The sequence below is a fragment of the Equus asinus genome, chromosome 1 (genome assembly GCF_041296235.1).
Source record: "Equus asinus isolate D_3611 breed Donkey chromosome 1, EquAss-T2T_v2, whole genome shotgun sequence".
NCBI lineage: Eukaryota > Metazoa > Chordata > Mammalia > Perissodactyla > Equidae > Equus > Equus asinus.
Genome location: NC_091790.1, coordinates 158,452,606 through 158,480,052, shown reverse-complemented (window position 1 = coordinate 158,480,052; position 27,447 = coordinate 158,452,606). Strand labels below are relative to the sequence as shown.

Genomic DNA, 27,447 nt, shown 5'->3' with positions numbered 1-27,447 from the left:
AAACTCAACCCAGCGTAAACTACCTTTTTTACAAGCGGCCATCAGAAGAAAGCCCAGAGACAATAAGGAGCCCCTCCGCATTTATATTTTTAACCCGAGATTACAGATCTAACTAGCAGGGAAGCAAAATCGCTTTAATTATGAATGTTTTTCATTGTGGTTGTGAGAGTGTAAGTCAGTAACAGATGTTCATTTTCCCCAGCTCAACTGTTTTTAATTCTTTCTTGAACATGGAGAGAGAAATCTTTAAACGTTTGCCAAAGTTCAATTAACATCCCTGAACGAAGGTGGAAAATGCCCGACTTTGTTTTCCCTCCGCCGTATACCTGCTTCAGCTGCCTGTGCCACAGAGCACAGGGGAAAGATTCCAGCTGGCACAGCTTTTACTACTGCAAAGTTAATTTGCAGAATAAGCCTTTGGCGAGAGGGATCTGTTCGACTTTTTATATATTTATTTATTTACTCCTTTTTAGTTATCAATAAAATTGTACTGTAAAACATTGCCACTTAATTGCAGGAAACCCAGTGCGTTTGTGGTGGTTGTTGTTCTGCAAGTGGTGAATAGCTTGTGTTTTCTTTATATGGGGTTGTAGAAATCTTGTGTAAGAATGCGTTTACAGCCAAGGCTGTGTGACTTGGTTTATCATGTTTTTCCTGTGCTCTGTGGAACAGACGGCTGTTCTTTAGGGAAAGGCCTTTTTCTACAGAGAACGGAGTTTGGGGGGCAAAAGCATTTATGTAAGAATGCAGAATGACTTCCAGACACTCCGGGCACTCTGTGGCTATAAAGTGTCAACAGCACATTACGCAGTGAGTGACATGACAGTAATTTGCTTTAGCACCTCAGAAGCATTTCAGCTGCGTTTTCTGAACTGAGTCCTGTTGAACAGAGCACATAAGACAGCGCTGATCAAATTCTCTCCCTGCCTTCGATGCTTGACATGCGTGTCTGCATCACTACTTCCCTTTGGACGGTCGGCTAAGGCAGAAGCACATGTTCTTCACACACTTCTAATTCTGGAACCCACCCCAAAAGATAGGGACCATCATATAATTTACATTTGGGGTTTGGCTTTCCAAACTTTCACTTTTTTGAAAAATTTAGCCATATAGAACATTCTGTTAGATGCTGAAACTTGAACATTATGCCCCTAAAGTAGTTTGAAATGGTTATTTACTAATGCATACTATACAAGTTGCTTGGGCTTTGATGACATTGCCCATTCCAGGGGTTTTCTTGTGTCTCCCCAAAGGTTTGCTGAGTATCTGTTCATTAATCCTCACTGAGGCATCTGGGAAATACCTCCTTTATAGTCTGTGACACATGGATTATCCCATTAGGTAATCTGTGGATGACATATGACTTATGGGACTTGCGAAGGGTCTTTGGTTTGTCTTTGGATAAAAAGGAGTGTTCTCCTTGCAGAGCAAAACAAATAGAAGAAAAGAAACAGTAGACTTGAGCTGAAGAAGGGAGGTTGGTTAAGAGTTATAATCGCATTATAAACAGCACAACCCCTTTGGCATGTAGGACTCACTTTGCTTTTCCAAGGTTGACCTTTATGCCTCTGGGCCAGGACTGATTTGAAAAATGCACCATTTGGTTTCAGTGCTGGCCACAAATCAAACTCCAAACCATAGTGGAGAAGGAGGATGGGGCAGTAAAGTTATTGAGTGATATGAGAACTTAGAATTGAAAATTCTCACTGTCTTTCGCTTAGAACCCAACTGCTACCTTGACATTAGAGTGACAGTTTATGTGAAGTGTTTAAACCTCTTATTCTTTGTATAGTCGTGAAGCTGCATCTATGTATACAGGTTATGGCTAGGGGATACAGAAACTCAGTCTAAAGTAGTTTTCAAAAGACCTTTTTCAACCTCGCATTCTGAAAAGTAAATGGCAGCTTGCTTAGTAAACATAATCTTGGAGGACCGGGTGTGTTCCCTGAGCGAACTCCTGAGTATAACAAGCTGTAAACAGCTTAATGCACAGTATCTGCGAAATGAGGGAGGTCTCTGTCACCTGGCTTGCAAATGCTGGGTTTCGCATTTATTTGCCTGGGGAAGCCACTGAACAGGACATTGTGGAGAGGGGGCATCCAGGACCTAGGTGCTGGACTTCTGCCCCTGCCTGGACCTTTGCTGAGTATGTAACCAGGGACAGGTCACCTCCCCAGGCCTTGGTCTTGTCCTCTGTAAGAAAAGAGGTTGGCACAGAAGACCTGAAGTCCTTTCTAACCTTGAAATTTTATTCTGTGACCCAGTGATGACATCATATAAAGGTCAAGCTTGGGCATTTTTAAGTCAGTCAGAAAGTGTGTACTAAAAGTGTACTCAGGACTTGTTGGTGTAGGAGAGAAGCAGAAGACAGAGTCCAGCTCTCTTAGAACTGAAAACAGAGCTGGAAGACATACGAGAAAGGGGCAGGTCGAGGCCAGAGCAAAGACAGAAGAGCGGGAGCCAAGGGAGATGCGAGGGTCAGAGCAATGAAGGTGCCTCCTGCGAGCTCCCAGAGGAGAGGAGCTGATGGGGGGAGGGGGCTTTAAAATGAGCTTGTCGGGGGACAGTTAGTGGAGGGTCTAGGAACATGAGACACAAAAATTCCAATTAAATTCTTCCTTTATTTTGCACAGAGAGTCGGATCTTCCTATGGAAATTCCATTTCCCAACTCTAAAAGGGAAGAAAATGGGAAAAGGACAGTGAGATGGTATCTTTTGTCACTGTGTTTCTATTTTCGTTTTTTATGGACAAAGCCTACTTCCTACCACACATTGAAAATGGCGGGTGGGGCGTCTTCCTGGCCTGCCTTCAGGATCCTGGATATGATCCTGGAAAACAGGCCAGAAGCAGCCCCTCAGGTCTTCCGTGAGATTAGCACACAAGGAAGTGACCCAGATGGAAGCCCCTGCTGAGGTTTGATAGTCTGTCTTGGAAACACGGGGGAGGAAGGGTGGGGAGAAGCAGAGCTGATGATGTGATGCTTGGACCTCTGGGTTGGTGCCGTCAAGACACAGCTCTCTGAAGTCCCAGAAATATCTGGTTAGTCCTCATGCAGTATAGTAAAACTTCCCACCCAGATTGGCCACAGGCAGTTCAGGCAGAACAGAATTTAGCACCTGCTGATTTTGGAGTCTGACCTGTAAATATATCATCCATCACATCTCCATGTGAGGGTCTGGGCAGAATGACGGTCTTTCCTTATTCCTGTTGCAGCTTGTCTGGGGACCAATAAGTGTGGTTTATGAGGCCACCACCCGTTCCTGGTTTCAGCCCTTCAATAGATATCTAATCATACACCCTTAGTCTTGTTACTAAACATGGGGAAACCTCTTGTTTATCACCGTGTGACACTTATGTGGCATCGTTCTGTTAGGCATGATGTATTGTAAACACAATGAGAAGAGGCCACCTGCGAGTGCAGGATTTCCAGTCTAACAATGCATGTGTCCAGAGAGACCCTGAAGCTGAACAAAGAGGGGACAACAGTGAGCAAAGGAAAGAGCCCACCACCTCTATTCTGGGCAAGGAAAAAAGACGTCATGCAATCAGTGCACGTGACCATCACCCCAGGGTCTGTACTGAGCCTCTTCTCGGCCGGGCACGTGAAATCCTTTTCCATGTGCTTGCCCAGGCCCGATCACAGCTGTCAGGTAGATACTGTTGCGTTTCTCATTTTTCAGGTGGGGTAACCCGGGCTTGAAGGAGGTGAGTAAGTTCCTTAAGATCCCACAAATGGGAGTTGAATTCCGCAGTCTGATTCTGGAGGCCATGCTCTTATCACTAGGCAACCTCTCCTCGCCAGAGTTGATGCTTGTAAGTCGTGGCAACAGGGAAAGCTCAGAGCCACTTTTGAAATCAACTATGTCCAGCTTAAAGAAGAATCAGGTCTTCTGAGGAAGTGTCATTATGTCTTTGTCACAGAACATATGCCAGAATGGGCTAGCAGCATGGAAGTTGAGGGAGCCAGCTGGCTAAGCCAGAGCAAGCTGCTCCACATTCTTGTCCGGGGTGGAAGGCGAGAAACCCCAATGAGGATGACCAAGAACGGCACGTAGGGTGGATGAATCTGGAGGTGGTGGCCAGGTGGCAGAGTTACAGCAAGCTCCAGCTTAGGTAAAGCACAGGTAGGCCAAAGCAAGCCGAGAGAGAGGTGAGAGAGTGGGAGCCACCCAGCATGGAGCATCGGAGCTGAGCGAGAGGACCAGTAAACCACAGGGGCAGGAACCAGCCATGGCCATGCGAGTGCCAGCGGGCAGGGGAAATTGGGCAACTTTGTTGACCTCCACTGCTCCTGGGGCTCTGTCACTGACCCTGGGTCTTAAAAAAGCCACTGAGCAACATCCATCATCCTGATTGACTCTTTAATTTGTGGAATCCCGTGTCTGCTCAGCCAATGAAAATGCTAATAACACATAGTGCTAACTGTGTGGTAGGTACTGGTTTCAGCACTTATGTATATATTAACTCATTTATTCCTCTGATGTGGGTTCTGTGGCAAAGAGAACTTGAGTGAGTTGCCCGAGGTCATCAAGCGAGTCAGTGAAGGAGCTGGTGTTGGAACCCAAGCTGTCAGGCTCCCAAGTGTCCTCTCGTGACCATGTGAGATAGAAATAAAAGGGAAGGCGTTGTCAGATTCACTGGATGGTCACACTAAGGCCTCGGCCTTTCGAATCCTGCCACAACCCAGGGCATAGGAGGAGCTTGATAAATAAGCACACAGGGAATGAATAGCACTGTGAGTGGGGAGGGTGCTGTTGTCCACTGGAGGCTTTATTATCATGCCTGGCGTGTAAAAAGTCTGACTTGCTTTTATAACATGCTTAAAACGATCTCTTCAACTGGGAAATTCCTGCCCCTGCACTTTCTCCCGATCGCTTTTGTCAAGGTTTGTCACACGCGTAACATTTCACCAGATTTAAGTGCGGCCCCGACGATTACGAAGCCGCCTGAGATGTGCAATATGTAAAAACGACATTCCTGGTGCTTTCAGGAAGCTGCCCTGTTATGAAGCCAAATAGCCTTCTTAAAAATCAGAAGTACTCTCATAAAACTCGTTTTTCATGCGGCACAGGCTGTAGTTTCCACATGGGACAAAGTGTGAAACTAAGCTTTTATGGGGGATCTCTGAGATTTGTATGAACTTTCAGTGACTCTCATGACATTATTCCCCAGAGAAGCAACTGCTTTTCTGTTGTGGTGCATTTTCGTGTCGTGTGCTGTGCCTGGAAAGAGACAGTTACTCTGATGCAGTAGAAACTGGTTTTTGCTGGCAGACTCATTATTTCTCATCTTGATTATGGCAACATTCTTCTCAATATCCATCCTGCTCCCCTTCCTGACTCTCCTCTTTGAGCTGTCCCTTGGCATAAAAATACTCACCCTGTGTGTGAATATAGCACATTACATTTCATGGTTAGAAGAGAAAACACCATCGCAGTGCCCAGCCCTGGCAAGCACCTCAGTACTGCAGAGCGAGGCTGCGCTTGCTTCAAAAAAGGCCATCCTCTGCTCCCGTCTTTTCAGAATTCATCTTATTAAAAGCAGAGCACTGCCCCAGTGGACGAATCTGCCATGTGATAATGAACGTCTGCAGTGAGGCCACCTCGAGGGCTGAGAGACTGTGTGTCCTTTTCATCACCAGGTCTCCAGGATCATGAATGAATTCATGAAAACAAGTTCAGCCATATAATCCTAAATCGGCATTTTACTTTGTTTCTGACGGCATTAGAAATCGGTGTCCTGATCCATTGCATTGGAAATGTAAACCACATCTTAGGCATTTTTATCCATGCATTTGAGGCCGATGACTCTAACCAGGGGATATCTTGTTAGGTTTTGTGAATCTCTGGTCATTTCTTTCGAGTCTAGACAGTTTTTTTTTCTGCTTTTTCTCCCCGAATCCCCCAGGTACGTAGTTGTATTTTTAGTTCTGAGTCCTTCTAGTTGTGGCATGTGGGACGCTGCCTCAGCATGGCCTGACGAGCAGTGCCATGTCCACGCCCAGGATCCAAACTGGCGAAACCCTGGGCCACTGAAGCGGAGCACATGAAGTTAACCACTAGGCCATGGGGCCGACCCCTAAACAATTTTAAATTACTGATTAAAATAGTATTTCCAACCACTGCTAATATAGTACATGACTGCAGTTATGTGTTGCTTAACGGCAGGGATACGTTCTGAAAAATGTGTCGTTGTTGTGCAAACATCATAAAGTGCACTTACACAAACCTAGGAGGTTTAGCCTACTACACACCTAGGCTACGTGGTACTAATCTTGTGGGCCCACCGTTGTATATGTGTTCTGTTGTTGGCCAAAACATCATTATGTGGTGCGTGACTGTATGTGCCAGAAATTAATCATTTTATAGGGTTAGATCATACAGCCTTCGCAATAGCCCTGTGAGGTTAGCTCTAGTGTTATTTCCATTTTATAGGTAATGAAATGGAAGTATAAAGAGGTAAAGTAACTGGCCTGAGGCCACCAGACGGGACGAGCACAGCCAGAATCCTACTACATGCAGCTTGTTCCTGAGTCCCGCCTTACCACACGGCCTCTAGACAGAGTTTGGTTGGTTTTTGTAGTTGTGCTGATCAGGTTTAATGGGAGGCTGAAGCCAGTGTGTGTGCGTGTTGCGGTTTGTGATCCCTGATATCATCGTCATAGTTCCTTTCAGTTTGTCAGATACAAATCTGCAGTGTGCATTAAATAAGCATAAGTACTAAGTATAACATACGTTTATCACATACAAATACCAACATGCATTGTGTCACGTAGTGCCGTCCTTCTGGTGCCCGGGGCCTCTGCCGTGTTTGGACTTCACCCCACAAAGATGGGCTGAGGCCTGCTCAGCCGGGCGCTGCGCTGCATGCTCGGTGCTGCGGGGAGTCAGGACTTCCCCTCTGGCAGTGACTTCCCCGTGAGCATGTGAGGGTGACGGGAAAGACCGATCTGCCAGCCACCCTCGAACACTCCTACACCCCCTCTTTCCTGGTTGGCTCCGGCTCCTTCCCCGTGCCGGCAGCTCTGCTTCTCTGGGTCTGGCCCAGCAGTGGCTCCAGGCGGCCCACTCACCCATCCTGGGCACGTGCTTGCTGGCCAGCCCTCCTCGGCTCAGCTGCAGGATTTGAAACTCTGAGAACCCACTCTATTCGGCAACCTGAGGACAGACTGGGCAGAGAGCGCAGGGCACCCTGCACGACGCTTCTTAATCCAGCAGAAGGGCAGTGAATGACTTGCGGCCGTTTCTCAGAACCAGATTCACCCAGACGGAAAACAAAGATTGACGGTCCTTGAGAGTATTTAAGAAGGATGTGACGTGACGCTGTCTTGAAGGATACCTGACTCCATGAAGAAGTGTCTTCATACCTTCTATCCATTGCATCCGCCTGTCACTTTCCTGGGTGACACTGTTGGCTCTGTCTGTGTGTGCCCGCCTGACCTCCCTGAGGTCGGCACAGCCCGCCTTCTCGGTTAAACTGTAGGTTCCCACGGGCCAACACAATACTTTGTTGACAGCTCACCTAACAACCTTTCTCTTCTCTTTCAGACTGTTTTACATCCTACTTAAATGTCAGTTAAAACTGTTTGGTAATTTTTTCCTAGATGAAATGTTGGGTTTTCTAGAAAGTTCTATAGACTGAGACGCCGATGGTCAAAAATGGCTTTCAGCTTTTTTACTGTGACACGTAGTAAGAACTGTATTGTACGTTGAGACACACACCTGAAACAAAGTTTTACAAACACATCTTTCACTCTGATGCTTTGTATTCCATTCTGGGCTTTTATTTGTTTAAATGCTAGTCGTGCCCCACTAATTGGATTTCACGACCCGCTTATGGGTCACAGTCTGCAGTTTGAAAACACTACGAGTCTGCATTGGGAGTCGGTCTTAAGCGGTGCCGATTGCCGCGGGAAGGCTTTGTGTTCAGTCTCCGTGAATCCTGAGCAGCCACTAGAAGGCTAGAGGGAAAGAAGTTGTTCTGATCTCCCCCAGATGTACGAGGGCTGAGGACTGGGGAGGAGAATGGAGGTATGTCACCGAAATCCATGCTGTACTGAAGAGACGTCATTTCTTACTGCTGATTTTTTTTCCTGAAAAATAGTGAAGATGTGGGAACAACAAAGGAGATGCTGTTTTTCTTGCACTTTGGGGGCAGTTTCTTTGTCGTCTAACCAGGACGGAGAGCTGGGAAATTGGGTACCCAGAGAAGTACACCCAGCTGGAGCCCTCGGTGGTGAGAGGACTCCCACTGTGGTGCAGGGGGATGATGAAACCAAAGCGTGGAGCTAGGACAAGCCACAGGGTTTGACTCCAAACTGAGTAGGTGAGAGGCAAGCACAGAGGACTTCTTTGAAGTCTCAAAGAGAAAAGAAGAAAAGGATTGAGAGGCATAACAGTAAAGCTTTAGTGAGAAAGGGGCCAGTTTTTTCTAGGTGTTTATTTCTTTTCGTCTATTTTCCTGAAAGCATGTCTTTTCAAATACAGAATTTATTACTCTTGCTTTGTGGAATTGTTTTAAAATCCGAATGTCCAATTTTTAGAAAATCCTGAATTCCATAGCTTTGAACTTGACCTCAGGTTAAGTCACAGGCCATAGAGTTTCTCACTTCCCTGACAGAGGATGAAGGAGCCAGGAGGAAAGTCACAGTCTCCTCCGTGCAAAAATCAACACAGAGAAAGGTGACTGACAGCGAATTGGACTTAGGCCTCCCATTGGCCATTAAGTGGCAGAAGCTGCATCTCAGGAATCTAAATTTTTTTTCTCTTCACGAGGCCTTCTTCACTCTGTCCTCTTCCCGCAGTCACAACGTCATGTAGCTGGAAGGCAGTAGCCTGGTGTCAGTAGGCCTGATGTTGCCCTTGCCTTTCGTTTGTTTGTTCAGGAAGCACATACTGAGTGCCTGCTGTGCACCAGGCACATTGAAGGACACTGGGGAGCCAGCAACGTGGAGCTTATATTCTAGTGGGGGAGAAAGATAACAAAGACTAAAACAGGATCATGTAGAAAGTTGGATGTGCTGTGAGGAAGGTACCCAGGGGGAGGAGATTGTGCCTGGAGGACGGGCTGTTTAAATAGGCAGGTGATCAGGGCTGGCCTCCCAGAGGAGATGACATTTGAGCTGAGACCTGGATGCTAAGGAGGAGCCAACTGTGAGAAAACCTGGGGGAAAAAGTGTCCAAGGAGAGGGACAAACAGCGAAAAGGCCCTAGAGGGGTAAGCTGCTCAGCGTTTTACAGACACGTGGCCTCTAACTCAGAGTGTGACAGTGATGTCACTGAAGTGTCCCCAGCACGGTGGACAAGGAGATGATCATCATAAAAGAGAAGGAAAACGAGAGGCTGGGGCAGTCACCATATTGCAGAGAAAATCTATTTCAGTGTTTATCTTGAACAACATTTTCAGGGATTTGTTAAGGTTAGAGTTAAATCGGAAATGTCAGTAGTTAACCCACGGTCATAGACAGAAGTCCTTACAGCCCATCTCTTTGATGGCTCATCGGCAGCAACCCAACACTGGCCCCTCGTGGGACAGTCTGCCCCCCACTGCCGGCCCCTGGAGGTGGGTCTCTGTGTTTGCCTCTGTGGAAAGGAAAGTAGGATTCTTAGGGCAGGAGAAACACAGTACAGGCCTGGGACTTTTGTTGTTGCCAGAAAGAAGGATGTTTTCAAAGCAGCCAGGGAACCTCCCGTGAAAGATGGCAGTCTGAACACACACATGCACCTAAAATGACAGAAGGTGAGGTTTAAAGTCTGAAATCAGGCGGCAGCAACACAGGGCACAGCTGGAGAGCAACTGGCCAACAGGTGGCTGACTTACTGGCGGGCTAGAAAAAGTGAGAACTGGAGCCAGTGAGCTCAGAAGCAAGCAGATTCGCACCAAAGAATCCCACAAAGCCTTAAAAATTGGAGCTGCGTGACAGGTGCATGGTTTCTCTTTGGGGTGATGAAAATGCTCTAAAATGGAGTGTGGTGATGGCCGCACTATTCTGTGAATATGGTGGAAACCATCAAATTGTACGCTTGAAAGGGGTGAGTTATATGTGAATTATATTTCAATAAAGCTTTATATATTTTAATATATATATTTTATATATATTTATATATATTTTAACAAGAATTGGAGTGACAGACACCTCTGAATGTGGGGGACAAAGAGAAAAGAAAAGCTCCTGTCTCCTGAGAGGAAGGATGCCTTCTGAGAATCAGGAGTCGGTGTGGCGTGGGCCTTCCCACCCCAAGAAGCTAGAAAACCTGGGAGCAATGACCTCAAAATCCTGAGGGAAAACGGCCATTAACCTCAGAGGTTACTGTCAAGTGTGAGGGTAGAATAAAGGCATTTTCAGACATTCAAGGACTCAAAATTTTACTTCCCATCACCCAAACAAGAGGAAGACGTGGACTGTATGAAAAAGGGGTCACCCCACCATGGGAAGAGGCAAGGGGAATTCCTGGGGTGGTGCTGAAGGGAGATCCCAGGGTGACAGCTGTGCAGCAGGCCTGGAAGGCAAATGGTCCAGGTGGGGCAAGAGAGTGGACAGCAGCATGAGAGCGTGTCTCAGGAAGAAAAGGAAGGAAGGGAGGAGGCAGGGAGGAAGAAGAGTGAGGAGAAATAAAACTGCCTACCTGATGGCTTAAACATATTGAGATTTACGCTTCCACTGGAGAGTCTGGGATGAATTCAAGTAAGCAGTACAATATACTGGTTAGGAATACAAGCTCCAGAGCCGAGTGGCCAGATTAGAACCCTTGCTCTGCCATGGAAGAGCTTTGTGACCTCCGACAACTCACTTTGCCTCTCTGAGCTTCCGTCTTATGTACAATAAAGAGAATCATAGTACCAACCTCATAGGGTTGTTGTGAGGTTTAAATGAGTTAACAGACGCACTGTGCCTTAGAGCTGTAGTGGCATGTGGGGAGCCCCAAATAAGTGTCAGCTGCCCTTATGACCGTGATGATGGTGATGAGAAGGAGGATGCAGATGAGAGAGAGACAACGACCACGTAGGCTAGGGAAATGGCATATGTTGACTCCAAGGACAACAAAAATGTGATCAGAGTTTGCTACCTGGCCCAGTGTCATAAGAGTGCAAACAGTGAATAATAATGACGCCCAATGGTAGAACGAAATTCTACCAGGAGGAGAGACGATGCAGGAGAAGGGTTGGAAAGTATGTAAAAGATCAGAATTCTTATCTTCCATAGTAGGAGGTCAATAGATATCCAAAACTGAACATCAAAAAATAGCAGTAGAAGCACATTATTTGGAAATGGGGAGGCAAACTGTGGGTAAGAGGCTTGTTGAGGGGTTGCTGTGGGGGAGGGGGCGGAGACAGGGGACTGCTCTTTTTCACTATAAACCTCATAAAGCTATGTCTTTTTACTCTGTACAATGATAACTGATTAAAGAGAACAAAATTTTAATTAAACAATAATGAGAAATACTGAAGGGACAGAGGAGACCACCTAGAAGGGCCTCCACCGGCTAAGTTGAGGTATTTAAGCATCAAAGTATGCTGATAACTGGTAATTAATTGGTAGTTCATTGAATCTGAAAATCAGTGGGTCCAAAATGATACTCAACATAGAAAAGTTAATATGAAGTATGCCAAAAAGTAGCTATACTACAAGAACGGTGAAATAACAGGATGCGTTTGTATTTCTGTACATTTTGCTACATCAGGGAATATTGGCACAGGTGGGGGTTGTGTTCTTCTGTAAAGCAGATGCCTTTTCATAAAGTACAGGTGCTCTTTTTCTCCACCTCCGTTAGCAGACTGGCAGGCACTTGTGCAGGAAAAGTGGGAACTGAGGCCAGTGTAAGACCAGCCAGCACCCTGGTCACAACAGGTGGAAGGAGGGCCTGAGTGAGAGTGGATTGCAAGATGGGGAATAGCCGAGTCCCCAGGTGGGAGTCCCTTGTCCCCTGGGAGATGCAATCTGCAACAGCCCTAGTAATTATAATGAAGACGTCATGTGGCAAGAAAGACATAGACTAAAAGAACCATGAGTAAAAAACCCAGGAGTCCAGCCCATGAAATGCAGGCTCACTCCTAAATCATCGTGTCCTGACCAAGAGTCAGTCAGTCAGTAACAGCCTCCATGGGCCCAGATAAGCTCCTGTTTCTTTTAGGTCTTGCCAGATTCTTGTAACTCAAGGAAGGTCAAAGCAAAGGATGAAAATAAAGAGACAGTAAATCAGATCTATAGGACCAACTTATGTGATAGGTTCAATGTAGGTTTTGCAGTCATTGTGATCATTTGTATGATTTGTCTGTTTTTAAGATATTTTAAAGCTTAACTACTTAAATGGTAAAGTTGGCATAATTTTGTTGAAATCTGTAGAATTTGACTAAGGTTGTAATTAACACTTAAATGTATAAGAGCATTTTATTTTAAAAATTATATTTTGAGTTATTTATTTAATAGTATCTGAATATTTAGAAATACTTGTCAAATAGATTTATAGGTATAAAAATTTAGCACTAAATCAAGTACAAATAGTTCTTAAGTTTTCTTATTAAAACAAAAAAGACCTGGGGCCAACCTGGTGGTGTAGTGGTTAAGTTCTCACTCTCTGCTTCGGTGGCCTGGAGTTTGCAGGTTCGGATCATGGGCAAGGACCTACACACCACTCATCAAGCCATGCTGTGGTGGCATCCCACATACAAAATAGAGGAAGATTGCCAACAGATGTTAGCTCAGGGACAATCTTCCTCACCAAAAAAAGAAAAAAAAAAACCTTCAAGTGTTAAAGATCCAAGCAACTGTGATATAGAGTAAGGTCATGATAAGGCATTGGGTTGCTCCTTGCTATGGGAAGCCATTGGAGGGTTTTAAGCAGGCAAGCAAGATAATCTAATTTACTTTACGACTGTAGGAGGTGAAGAGTGGAGGCTCTGCAATCTTAGATCGCTTTCCACCACTACCATCTCTGAAGTGTATTCCCTCAATCATTCAACAATCACGTGTCCTTTGGCTCCTTAAATGCAGGCCGCATCCTGGGTGCTATGGCTGTTATCCAAGATAATGACTGAGAGCCTCCAAATCTGTTAGAAAGTGTTAATTCCTGTGAGGGAGAGATTACTGCTGGCTTGGACAACCAACTATCCATTCCATCGTTAAGGAGGAGATGGGGGAGAAGGACATTCCAGGGATGAGGCCAGGAACAAGGAGGTCAAGAATTTTTGAGGCTTGGCGCATGGTCCCCAGAGCCATTAGTGCGTCTTTCATCGTCGTAATCATATGTTGCCGATTCATTTAGACTATTGTAGCTTCAGCTCATATAAAGTGGGTCAGTACTAATGAAAGCTAATTTATAATGATAAATCTATAAGGCAGAAAGGCAACTTTCTGCTAATGTATTTGCCAGAATTTGACACCCCAGGAGAGTTTTAATTTGCTGTCACTGCAGATAACACTTGCATGAATATTAATGATCTGCATTATAAGAAAAATGTGGCATATTGGGTTTCTGCAAAAGGTTGACTTATTTTTATCCATCTGTATGTCACTGTTCTTTGTTGGTGAATACAAAGAATGAGAATGCCTTAGGTGCTAAAATGGACCGGGGGCCCTCTGCAGAGAGTAGAGGGGTAACCAAGGGGCAGTGAGGGCAGAGTTTGAGGGGAGTGGACGAGATTTGAAATGGCTCTTGTGGTGAGCGAGGGTGAGCTCGGCAGAGGCACTCAGCCGGGTTCCTGGGCGGGGACGTGGGCTTGGTCCAGGTGGGTGAATATAGTATGTATGTGTGTACAGGGGCTCCAGACAGCTTGTTTTCTCATGTGACTCATGAAACCAACTCTGATTTTTACTTCCTTTGCTGATGACCAGTAGGAATTTTTCCATAGTCCTGTGGGATGTAATTGTCTCATCATGAAATCCTATCTACTAGGTTTTGCTCATTTCCCAACTAAAATGCTGAAATGAGCTCTTGGGGTTACCCAAGGCCTCTCTCGGCTGCTGTCCTGCCCACCTCAGGCCCCCACAATGGGGATTGCGAAACCATGGAGGATGGAAATGGAAAATCCAACCCAAGAAAGATTAGTGGCAGCCAATTTTTACATGCAGCAATGCAAGGCAAAATGACGTTTCTCGTAGAATCTCTGACATCAGTGGGTATCATTTTTAACTTGATTAATGATATCTAAGACTAAGAAGAGCCTGAAAAAAACGCTCATGGAGCTCTTTGAAAGACTGGACTGTACCCACCCCAGGAGGAATGGGTCCCACCACTTGGCTGTATCAGGCAGAGCCCACCACTTCCCACAGGCTCATTTCCCAGTCCCACGTACCATAGTGAGCGACTCCATGCCATGTGTCTCTTTTCCTCCCTGCCCAGTGTTTCCAGGGCCTTACTTTGCCGCATCTTTACTTCCCTCGTACAGAAGATATTCAGTTTGAAAATAAATCGAAAAGCACACAGGCTTTGGAACCAAAGACCCAAGTGCCAGCCCAGTCTGCCTGTTTCTACCCAGGTGTCCTTCGGCACTAATATCCCCTCCTGAGCCCCAGCTTTCCCCTCTGTCAAGCTGGGGAAACAAAGGTTGGTTACACGGAGGGCACCTCTCCTGGCACCAGGCTTGTGGGAGGCACCCCAGACCTAAATGGCAGAGGCATCTCCCAGCTCCTCCCGGTTCCAGAAGTGCATGTGGAAAACAACATCCTTAGACAGCTACAGTTTTCATTAAGAAAAGAAATCCAAGTAAGCGCAGGTGGGTTTAGGTATACAGGTACTGGAATTTAAGAAGCCATTGACTTAAAGCGAAAGGAGGCCAAATCGTAAAACAGGCATTTTGGCTATCGTGCCATCTATGCATTCCTAAAATCTTCATATTCTGCCCATTGGTGCACTAAACATGACAGGGCTTGTGGGAGAACTCGGGTTGGGACAGACCCTCAGAATCATGGAACTTTGTAGCCGGAGCATCAGCAAAAATAATAACCACCCTAACAAAGAGATTGCTCGGCCAGTTCCCGCCGGGCGCTCACCCAGCAGCCGGGCCTCTGCGTCCTCCTTGGGCTCCTTTTGAGACACAGACCTTGGAGAGTGTTCTCTTCTCACAGAGAACGGGCCCATCAGAATTAGAAATCTGATCCAGTCCATCGATCTTTGTTTTAAAACACTGGGGGAAATGTCTTTGTGTTTGTTTCCCTGCACCATCAGCTTCCCCACGTGCACAACCCAGAGGAAAGGGTCGTGCTCTGGAAGCCACTGAACCAGCCACCATTGCCCAAAGAAGCCACTGCCATGGAGTTTTCATCTGCTTTTCTTAATTAAGGTCTGCAGGCTTCTCTTTAGTTGTAAGAAAGCTTTCCTCTAGACCCTTCAAAACATTAAGCATTGTAGGAGGCGTTGGTTTATAGCAGGGTGTTTTCTCTTTTGTGTCTGAGCACCCTGTCCCTTTGAGTTGGCACTTGCCAGGATTTAGGGCTGACCTGCAGAGAAGGGTGGGAGGGGAGATGGAGGGGAAAAGGGAGCTGAAGATGAACAGGGGTGCACCCCAGTGTAGCCTTCCTCTGCTTGGAATGCTGAGCCGGGTGGCCCTGAGGAAAGGAAGCCCCCTGGGCGGACAGCTGACCACCCTCTAACTTCCGAGACATCAAAACGAGTGTGGGGTTCAGGGGCCTGTAAGTTCCTTCCAGTTGCAAAATGCTGACTCCAGACCCAGGATGCCCCGACAGAGCTTGCCAGCAGGGCGGCCTTGGGGGACACCAGCCAGCCTGTCCCCAGACACCTGCCCTGGGCCCCAGCGGGGTAGGTTCTTCCTGCGACTCCCGTGCTCCAAAGTCCTTTTGTCCTCGCCTCCCTGCCCCAATTACTTACAACTCCAGATAGGGTGTGGGATTTTTTTCCTCTCTTTTACACAGAGTATTTTTGTTTGTTTGTTCAGAAAACTATGCAAAAATGAACGTTTGTGGATTCCGGGTGGTGAGGGCTCAGAACAAGCAGCTCATCTTACTTCCATGTCGTCCCTCTGTCTCCTGGCTTGGAGCCCGGCTCCTTCTCTTGGAGGCTTATAGGGCGGAGTTTAGACAGGAACTGAGACCACCCAGTCCGCTTGTGATCAGGGTTGGGCTAAGTGTTTGCTGTGTGAATGAATGACTGTATCTGTTCCTGAATGCCCCCACTACTCCCAGAACAGTCCGAAGCCTCATTTCCATCTGATGGCCTGGAAGCTGGCTGTGTTACGTCCCCCTGACCCCTCTAGCTGGCCTGGTGGGCAGGAGGCCTCAGAGTGGGTGCACAAGATGGGCCATGGGGTGGAGGAAGGAGATATGAAATCTTTAGTCTTACGTAGTAAAATATCTGTTACAATTATTAGTACAAATATTTATTAACCTATATTTATTTTATCCTCATCCCTTTTTTTCCTGCCTGTTTTATACAGTAATATATTAGTACACATATGTTATTTATAATAAATATATTCACACACACTCATGCTCGGGGAGCAGCACTCACAGTTTTTTTTTTAAAAGACTAGCACCTGAGCTAACATCTGTTGCCAATCTTCTCTTTTTCTTTTTTTTTTTTTCTTCTCCCCAAATTCCCCCTAGTACATGGTTGTATATTCTAGTTGTAGGTCTTTCTGGCTCTATGTGGCATGCCGCCTCAGCATGGTTTGATGACAGTGCTAGATCCGCGCCAGGATTCAAACCGGCGAAACCCTGGGCCGCCGAAGTGGAAGGCGCAGACTTACCCACTCGGCCATGGGGACAGCCTCTCACAATTTTTTATTGATGACTGCTAGGAGAACCAGGCTTGTTACATCCTGCTTTCCTTTAATGGGTGGGGAAATTCTCTAGCAAAGGTCTGGGAACTGCTGGGAATTCATTCATTCTGAAGTTACTTTTGAAGACAGTAGATGAAGCAGAGATTGAAAATGAACCAGGTTGGGGTTTATTTTTCTCCCTGGAAAGACATGAGCAAGCGCATAAAGCAGAGAGGGTTGGCCCAGATGTTTTTGTAACTAAAGATGTACCTTTCGTTTTAGGTTAGCTCTTCCTAGAGTTCAAAGATGTTTGAAAGTGGACCAAGTGCAGTTCTGTTTTTGGCCCCACATGTCGTCTGCAGGACACTGTGGGCCGCCGACAGGTTCCCCAGATGTTAGCACCAAGGAGATGCTAGCGTCTGAACATGTGACTTTTTGAAACAACTGCAGCCTGTCGGCCTGCAGCAGGCCCTCTGGCTGTGAATGAAAGAGGGCAGCTGAGAAACAGGACCGCCTCCCAGCTGTTGAGAGTTCTCCTGTTTGACGACAGGGTGACACTTGGGCTACAGTAGCGTAAGCAACAGGAGATCCCACACACGCTCCTCTGTTTTAAAAAAAGCGAGAACCCTCAAGAGCGCAAGGGAACAGTGGATGAAATAAGGAAACAGCTCGTGACATTTTGCTTATTTATTTACCAAATATTTCTTTAATGCTTACCATAGGCCAGGCACTGTTCTAAGTACTTTTAAAAACAGGATCTCAATTACTCTTCACAATAACCTTAAGAGGGGGCAGTATTATTAGCCCATTTCATGGATGAGGAGTCTTAGAGCTCAGAGGATGACATCATTTGCCTGTGGTCACACAGCTTGTCAGTAGCAGCCCAAGGCTCCCAAAGGCGCCCAGCCTGGTCCCCGCAGCCTCCCGGTCCGCACAGGCGCTTGGCTCCGCCTGCACTGAGAAGTCCAAGGCAAACCCTGCGCCTCTCCATATGGAGGCCCTCTTGTATTTTTTTTAGTAGAGAGTCCCAAACCTTTCAGAATTATCTTTTGTTTGGCTTCACAACAGGCTTTTCTAAAAATAATATTACTTTTGTAATATGTATATGTAATATTACAAAAATGACATCACTTACACTGTTTTCCATGTTTTGAGCACTTACTATGTCAGGTCCTCCTGTGCCAGGTGTTCTCTAGACATCACTTCTAATCCTTACACTGCAAGGAAGAGATTTGTACCCATTTCACAGAAGAGAAAGTAGAGGCTCAGTAGCTTGTCCACTTAGCAGACGTGCCCAGCCAAGACATGAACCTTGGTCTGTGCACTGCTTTTCTTTGTTATAGGACAGAATTAAGTATAACCAGGTCCTTCTTGGTCCCCATCCAAGGGAGGTGGTTAGTTTCACAAAGCACCCACAGAACCTTGTGGTGTGTGGATGACTAGGGCGTGTGTGTGGCCCAATTAGCCAGGGCCAGTGCCGATTTACGCCTGTCGTCCCAGTACTGGCTTTTACCCTCAAAGGCATCCTGACTTGGACGATAAATTGTGTGGTCCCTCTACCTGCCCCCTTGGGGTTGGATGTCGCTTGGTTTCAAGCGGCTGCGTCCACAGCATCAAGCCCTTTGATCCGGTGGAGTTTTGCAGTTTTGTCCTCTGCTGAGCTTCATTAAGCCCTCGGCAGGTCTGAGGTTCCCCCAGTTGTAAATGTCGCGTGGTTCCTGGTATTCCGGTTCACAAATTAGCCCAATTAGATGGGTAAATTAGTCATCCTAACTTTCTAAAGTCCTGCTGGAGGAGCTTTACGAAATAGCATTTATAGTTTTCTAACAAGCATTTTAAAGGACACCAGCATGTGGCATTTGTTTAAGAGTAAAATGTCCCAAACCATGCCCTACTTAAAAACAGATTTTGAGATTTGCTCACGGACAGACGCAGACGTGTGGTGGGATAGCACCCCTGTGTTGTCTCGTATGAGCATCTCCACACTGGGTCTCTTATTTCTAGGAGCTACAGCCAAGTACAGGGGGGCTTACTAAAACCCACAGTTAATTCCAAAGCCTCGAATTTGCCAAATTGCTTTTTCTGCACCCCCTGAGAGTTTCTAAAGAGGCTTCAAAACACACTGCTCTGAATTCCCTCTGAGTGGTAGATGGTGAAGAACCCGCAACTCAAAGGAGGCTGCGAGACCCCTCAGAGAGCTGCTGGTGTCGGGGTCGGGAAGCATTGTGGGGCAAAGTGAGGTCTCGATGGCTACTGGAGAACGCAAGGCTCTCGAACCTCACTGGGCTGTTTCCTCCTGTTTATGAAACTCCTCTCCACCTCACAGGGTCACAGGAGGATTAAATGAGATAATGCACCTAATGGGCCTGAAACATAAGAGGCACTCAATCAACTTGAGGTCCCTTCCTTCCTTCCTGGACCCTTTTAACTGTTAGCCTCAGATGCTGGCGTCCTTGTTCCTGGCTCAACTGGTTCTTCAAACAATCTTATTAATGCCTATTAAAATGAAACCCAATAAAAGTGCCAATATTTGGTGTTGAAATAATTGATGTGGCAGAGTGAGCCGTGGAGCACCCAGGCAGGCCCCTGGTGCAATTTAGCCTCACACCTGGGGGATGAATTTCACAACTGTAATTGCTACCATATAATTCTTATTAATGTTGTGCTATAATTCCTATTTATTCCACGGGGCTTGTAAATGCATTAGGACTTGTCAACATATTATTTTACACTGTTTATGATCTGTAGAATTATGTCCTTCAGGGTTGTATTGTGCAAAAGCTCAAAATAAATGGCTTTGGGCCTCATTAAAAAAGGGGCTGCTTGTTGAAGTGGTCCTCCATCCCTGCCCGCCGGCCTGAGAGAAGTCAGTGAAGTAGATTTTTAATTCAATTCCAAGCAGAGCTCTTAACCTCCAGAAGACAAGGGAATCCCTGCCTCCTGTCTGACTGATGGGTCAGCCCTCCCTCCCCAGGGATGGCGGTGGCGGGGGGGCGCGGGGGGCAGGTGCCATTCCCTGGGGACAGGTTTGGTGGGAATTGTTTGGTCTTCCACATGCCAGACCTGCATCCTGATGCTGACAGTTTGCCCTCAGAGTTCTAGGCATTTCTTTCCCCCCTCCCCAGCTTGAGGTAACTCCCTTTTAGTTCCAAATTTCCTCATGGTCTTCCTAGCTTAACCTATAAAGAAACAGAGCTGAAATTAATTCCACTGAAGTGTAAATACCTAATAAGTGTAAAATGGAACCCCCCCCACAGATTTTTGCATTTACTAGATCAGTAAACCATAAAACTAAAGGGACAGAATTCTGTTCATTGGAATGTCAGGTGTAGCTTTGTGTGTTTGTGTGTGTGTGTGTGTGTGTGTGTGTGTGTGTATGTTGGGAGGGGGTGTCTCGTCATTGGTTATTTTTGGTTTTGGAGCCTTCCGAGCACCATTGCAATCAAACTGGCCTGCCTCAGAATCGAGTTCAAGTTCTTGCTCAGCTAATTCCTAGCCATGAATTGTTGGGAAGCCCTTCACCTGGTCTCATAGGTGAGAATGCGTACATTTTCCTCCCACGGCTGTCCTAGGGACGATGTGCCTTTGCAATTCCTTTGTGCCTGGAATACCCTCTTAGGGCAGGAGGGGCTGCCCCGTCCCATCACTGCCATTCCTCTCATCCTGGGGGTGGCCAGAGGGAAGCTGTGGGGAGGTGACTGCTCCTGACCCTCCTTGCACTTCTCTGGCCCCGCAGGCAGCGAGTACGACGAGGAGGAGGTGGATTACGAGGAGTCGGACAGTGATGAGTCCTGGACCACAGAGAGCGCCATCAGCTCTGAAGCCATCCTCAGCTCCATGTGCATGAATGGAGGGGAAGAGAAGCCTTTTGCCTGCCCGGTTCCTGGATGTAAAAAGAGATACAAGGTAAAAGAAGTACCACCTCACTTGATGGAACTGCCTGGAAAAGGGCAAGTCCCACGTCAGAGAGCAGCCCCTTTTACTTCTGAAGAGAGTGTCCAGATACTTCCCTCTCCAGTGCCAACTGGGCACATGTGGTCCTCGCTGAGACCCCCTGCCTGGGCACAGGCTGCCCTCCAGTCAATGCTGGCCCCTGGTTTCTGTGTGTTTGGTGGGGTTTTCTCCTTCGCTGACCGGCGTGGGAGCTGTAGGTCAAAAGAGATTTTTCGTAAGAAGACCATGTCTTTGATATTCTTCAAATTCATGTCATATCAGGGGCCTATCAGAATATCAAATGTGTCACCTATTTGCCAAACACCTTCCCTGATGGATGGCTCCCCAGGTGGCTCACAGAAGACCACTTTGAAGTCCTAAAAGCCAGCAGATGGCTCACAGAGCCCTTTAGGAACATGTTGTAGGACATTTAGCTTCCAGCTGAGGGAGTTCTTGCTCCCTTCCCCGCCCTGGCATGGAGGGAGATCGGGGGCAAAAGGGGCTTTGATATTTTTCTCACCAAACCACTCGCGTCAGCTTCAGTGTCCTCTCTGTAGATGGCACAGAACCCGTGTCTCTGAGGGCCTGGCTCTGGGTGTCATGGGCAGCTGGGGGCACTAAATTTTCCATTAAGAAAACTCAAAGGGACAAAGCAGTGAGAAACACCCACAACATTCAAGTGTGGGTCCTGAGGGCACTTTAAAAAATTTGCAAACTTTTCCAGGAGGTGTTAGCAGCCCTTTAAAATCCAACTGTGAGACAGAAATATAAAAATCAGAAACATACCTGGTACATTTGATGATATGCCTATTTACCCATAGCTCAGCAGATTGACTATTTTTTTAAAAGGCTTGAAGAAGTGTGATAGCATTAAGCACCTCTTATATTACTCCTTCTTAAATATGTGTCTCTGAACATTATAAAAAATCTTTTTCTGGGGGCCAGTCCAGTGGCGCAGTGGTTAAGTTCACACACACTGCTTCAGCGGCCCGGGGTTTGCAGGTTTGGATCCCAGGTGCAGACCTATCACCGCTCATCCAGCCATGCTGTGGCAGTGTCCCACATTCAAAACAGAGGAAGATTGGCACAGATGTTAGCTCAGCAACAATCTTCCTCAAGCAAAAAGAGGAAGATTAGCAACAGATGTTAGCTCAGGGCCAATCTTCCTCACACATACACACACAAATCTATTTCTGTACTTTTTATACCTGCTACTGATATAAAAGAATGGAACACAAATGTATCACAACTTTAGGTCGGTGGCCTAAAGTTTTACCTACTCTATATACTGTTAAAATTTTACCATAAAGTCCAGGTGCCCTTTGTCTAAACTAAAATGAAAGCTCCAGCATGGAGATGTGAGAGTCCCGTCAGGGTGCCCTGAAGAGCTGTGTGGTCAGAACATGCCTCAGGATGCACACGTACATTTCTATGTGTCAGAGCTGGGGACGTGGGAGAGGAGGAAAAGCTACTAAGTTGTCACCTCCAGATGCCAGACACCCAGGGGCTGCTGAGACAAGCTCGTTTTTCCAGAGGGCTGCTCTGCACTACAGAAAGGGATTGTCCTTTTTATTTCAAAGTAGAGAACGCTAGACAGAGATGGCTGTCATCGCAGCCTGCCTGCCCTCGGATGCAGGTCTCCCCACGCCTCACTGCGCCGGCCCCCAGGCTCTGCCACAGCACTGCCTTCCCTCGAGTGTTGGATGCTGTTTAAGGGGTGCCTTGCACATCAGCTGTTTTAAAAGAGGGAGCAAAGTAATGACCCAGACTGAGGATGACCAAAAAAGGCAGTATGAGCTTCCCCCTTTATCCTGGCTAAAGAGATGAGGCATTCTCTCTTTCCCACCTCTAGCTTCATTCCTGTTTGCCGTCCTTTTCCCCTAGTCATTTCTATGTGCTAGTTCTTGTTTTATGCTCTTGCACTTATTTTTCTTGGGTTTCCAGCAGTTTCCTCCTGCAGTTTGTCTGGTTTGATGGGGCTTGTTGGAGTGTTCTTTCTCCATCTAAGGCCAAGAGAAAACTGAGTGCGCTTTGGGCTGCAGCGGCTGCCTGCTTCAGAGCCACTGACTGACAGATGACATGGGTGGCCATCAGTGGTCTTGATTTCCACGAGGAAGTCAGAGTTTCCTTTTCTGGGCTAGAATGCCAAGGAATGGGACATGGGACAAGAACAAGCATGTAACTACTTCTAACCAAGTGCTTGAGATGAGCGTGGTCATGTTCCCTAACACTTCAGCGTGACTCTTTCTGCTGGGAAGTAACTGGCCCCAGAGCAGTGGTGTCTCTAGTATAATTATGATGTCATCTTATTCACCACATGATTGCTGGATTGGGTATTGGTGAGGGGAGAGTGTAATGAGCTGGTGTGCAGCAGAGTCAGGCAGAATCCAGAAGTGCTACCATCTTGTTTATTCCCAGGGCTAACTTCACACTCATCTCATTCCCTGCCCCTGTTGGCAGGGGGTCTCTAGGACACTGACTCAGGATCAGCTCTTCTCACCATTTCATCAGCATTTGTAGAACGGAGAGAGGAGTATCTAACTTCCCAGACTTCATGCTGAGTAGCGTAAGGTAGAGGGGCCCAGCAGGACAGCTGTCTCCATGTTGTTTCCCATGTTAATTCCTTTGCCTAAGATGCCCCCCTTCCCCTCCTCTCTCCATCAGTACCTCTCATTCTACTTCACCTCATGTCTCAAGGCACCACTCAAATGCCACCTCCTCTAGGAAGCCATTACCAGTTTCCCAGCCCGACTCCCCACTCATACACTGAAGTTCTGTCCTCTGACCTTTGCACATGCTCTGTTCATACTGCTGGCAGAGCCCTTACTACCTGATCACCCCAAGGGTGCTTACAGCTCATAGACCCCTTCCCAGCACCCAGCACAGGTCTTGGACATAGTAGATCCTCAGAGAATAAAGGGATAGAGGCAAAATGCCTGGGGAAGAGGGCAGTGTGGGCTCCCCGCTGACCATTGGAACCCCAAAGCAGCAGCATGATTCATTCTTTTGGATTCTTTTCAGACACATTCCAAGTCGGGAACAACTGATCTTGTCCGCCTTGATGCTGCTCACACTTTTCTTCTGACTTTAGGCAAAAGAGAGAGGACACCCCCTCCCCAACTCTATAATTGGGAATAGGTTTAAAAGATGGGTTCAAGCGCTTTGAGGTTCTTTCTTTTGATGATTTTTATATTAGAGTGGCTAGGATTAAAGGCATTTGCTACTTTTCTTTTAAGAAATAGAAAACAGAACAAGCCCCCCCCCCCCGCAACCCCCCTCTCCCCACCGTGCCCCCGAAGTTTCTCTGAAAGAGTCCTCTGCTGCTTCAAAATCATTGTTTCAGCAACGTAAAGAAAGCCTGGCTCCTGACGTCTAGATACACAGTCAAGCAGATGTGTAGCTTGGGGTTTTCCCAAGAAAAGCCCTTCAAGTCTTTCTCCTCCTCAGTGGATCTAAATCTCCTGGTGTCTCTTAAGGGTTCCATCAGAAGCCCTGGTGGGAGCATAAGTGACAGCCTTTCTGGATAGCAGCCTGGCAGTAAATAATTGGAACTTTAAAAAAGGTTCATATTCTTTAGCTCCATAATTCTCCTAGGAGTTTATCCTAAGCACATCATCAGGGATGCAAAGATTGATGTACAAGGATGTTCATCACATTTACTTAAAGTCACTAAATTACTAAAATTCTAAATTTTACTAAATTACTAAAATTTAAATTACTAAATTTCTAACAGTAGGGGAATGGAAGAGAATCTGTCATTAAAATCCTATTTTAAAAAAATATTGAATGATGAGGGAATTCAATCTCATATGATCTCTCTCGCTTAGTGAAAAGAAATACCTCAGATGTTAAACAGTGATTATATCTGTTCTTTCTTTTTTATGCTCTTCAGTATTTTCTAAATTTCTGCAATCACCTACACTGGACACAGATTACTTTAATAATCACAGGAGAAAAAGACCTAATTGCCGCCTGAGTGGCCCGGGACATTCTGAGTGCTGCCATGTCGAGTCCAGTGGGGGAGTGACTTACATTTCAGCTGTGTGAGGCTGGTGGAGTGTCGCCACACAGCTGCAAGTGGCTTCACTTTTAACTCTAACATTACCACCACCACCACCACCACCACCCCCTCCAGCTTCTGTTTTATCATTTTTCTTCCTCATCAAATCCCCGAGCAACTTCATCCTCTCCTTTATGTGGAATATCAAGGCCCACCAGAAATTGAAAGTTTTTTTTTTTCTTAAGGTCACATACATATTGTACTTATTCAGGCCTGAGTACCGACAACAAATTATCAAATACAGTCAAGGGAATGATGGCCCAGCTTGGTGTCCAGACTTTAGGTTTCACGATTTGATTTGGAGTGGGAATTTTGAGAAGAGCCTCTAAATTGTTTGTTGTCCATTGACTGGCTCGGTTCCTTCATCGGGGCACGTAGTTCCTGATGGTAGAACCTAGCGTGGAAATGAACCCATGCCAGCCTTACCCAGCCCACCGCCACCTCAGGTCCTCCTTTGTAACTCCTGACCCGCCCCTTGTTTCACATGCTGGCTGTGTGTCAGAAGACCATTGTAATTCACAGACAGTTTTCTCCAGATTGAGTGTCCCAATCCTTTCCAACTTTTAAGATTTTTCAGACAGCCAGCTGGTTGTGCTAATTAATGAGTACCTCACACTTTAGGTGCATGACATTCTGAGGGAAAATATGGACTCTGGAATCAGGCATCCTTGGGTTCCTGTTTCAGTTCTATCATTTACCAGCTTCATGATTCCAGCAAGTCACTCACCTTCTCTGAGTGTCAGTTTCATCTAAAACATGAGTATTGAATAAAACAGTAGACATCAAGTACAGTGGTCCCCTGCAGATACCAAAATCCAGGGATGCTCAAGTCCCTTATATGAAATGGCGTAGTACAATGAATACGGTCAGCCATCTGCATCCGTGGGTTTCGCATCCATGGAATTTTGACCCGCAGTTAGTTGAATCTGTAGGTGTGAAACCTGCAGATACAGAGGGCCAACTGTATATACTCAGCATGAGGAGTGACCTTCCTTGCCTTATTGAGCTTAATTCCTTTTCTTCAGAGACCAGAGGATTTAAGCATTTTATTTTCAAGTTGCCTGCCATTAGTTATTTTTGTTATTAATATTTTTGAGAGACCAAACTCATTTCAGGCTCTCTGCAATTAGAAACGTCAGTGAAATCTGTTTAAGCTCCTCAAGTCTTAGAAAGTGGAAGTTCCCATTGCTATATGCGAATGAACAGATGTGGGAAATCTTGAGTCCACTTAGAGCTTGGACTGACATTTGTGATAAGGGTGTTCCATGGACACTTGGGAACATTAAATCACAGCAGCAAAGAGAATGTGACACGAAGGTAGGATTTTTTAGGTTCTTCAGCAACGTTAAAAATGCCACGTTTCCAAATGTGCAATTGGCTTCCTGATTTTTCAGACTAATAAAGCTATCATACGGAGTTGGCTGTTTTCTCTTCACAGTCTCACAGCCAGACACACAACACATTGAAGCTGGGAACAGACCACAGAACCTGCTGGAATCACCTCAACCCTGGGCTTGTCCTTCTCCTGGTGAACTCCAGATCTGGTTTCATGTTGGACTGGATTCTTATGGCTTTACCAATTTTCTGGTTTCAAACCTTCTCTCACCTAATTAGTTATAAAAACTAAGGCCAGGATGGAGTATCTAAGCCCTGATCCTGTTGGAGTTGCTATGCCTTTTTGCTTGTTAGTCAAGTGTTTTTCTAATTTCCGTTTCCTCTGTTTTCTGACAAGGTGTGAGCAGTACCTGGGACACAGGGGTAGCTGGATTTTTAATGATCCATCTTGCAACAAGTTCCCTGTGAAAACAAGGACGTGAAATGTTTTAGTAATCCTTCGCCCACACAAAGGGACCCTACTAGGTGCTCACTGAATATCTGTGGAGCTAATAAACGGGATATTATTAAGCAGGCAGATGGAAATTTCTAGCATATGTGAGCCAGACTTCCTATCATATTGCTACTATCACTTAGAAAGTTGACAGTCTTTTTCTAATGGTCGTAAAACTCTTATTAACTTTCTCTCTCTTTCAAGTAGCTTAAAACAATTTATTATGCTTCCGTGGTTCTGTGGGTTGCCTGGCTCCAGCTGGGTGGTTCTCACCTGGGTCTCTCATGTGGTTGCACCAAGACGCCAGCTGGGGTTAGATATACAAGTTGGTCTCTTTACTTCCTTGCCTGGGCCTCTGGTGGGAGGGCTGGAACAGCAGGGACCTGGCAAGGCACATCTACCCATCTAACCATCTCAGTGAATCCGATTCTGCCAGTCACTGCTCTCCCCATATCCCACCACAGCAATTTTATGCCCCAACACACCTCCACAGGACCAGTGAGGTGCTTCCTCACCCTGCATGCGGGATTGATGCAGGAAGGACATGGGCTGAAGGTGTAGAAGGCTGAGAGCCAGGTGGTCAGGGCAGAGGGTGTTTGTCCTTGTGCTTCGACTCACTGGACAACTTTCAGACTCCAAGCATCGCCAACTGGTTGCTATTTGGCACCTCTGGGTTGAAAAGGCAAGCGAGATTCTCTACCATGGGATTTTTAAGAAGTATTAATGTGCGCTGTGAATTTCTAAAAAGGAAATGTAAATAGTAATAACCACGGAACCCATTTTAATGGCAAGTCTCTCAACTTCTTCCAGAAAGGGAGGCGTGTTCCAACAAATTCATGCACTCACCAATACTTACTGAGCTTCTACTACATGCCAGGCACTGTGCTCAGTGCTCACAAACAGCAGCAGGTC

At 46.3% G+C, this 27,447-nt stretch overlaps 1 protein-coding gene across 2 annotated transcripts in view; it reads left to right on the top strand.

Moving 5' to 3' along the window:
• The window catches only part of JAZF1 (JAZF zinc finger 1), a 321,045-nt gene that overhangs the window by 289,973 nt on the left and 3,625 nt on the right, over positions 1-27,447 (top strand). For both annotated transcript variants that reach the window (XM_044765506.2, XM_070511163.1), the window contains exon 4: positions 20,451-20,620. In XM_044765506.2, coding sequence (XP_044621441.1) covers positions 20,451-20,620 — 170 coding nt within the window. The remainder of the gene's footprint in view (positions 1-20,450; positions 20,621-27,447) is intronic.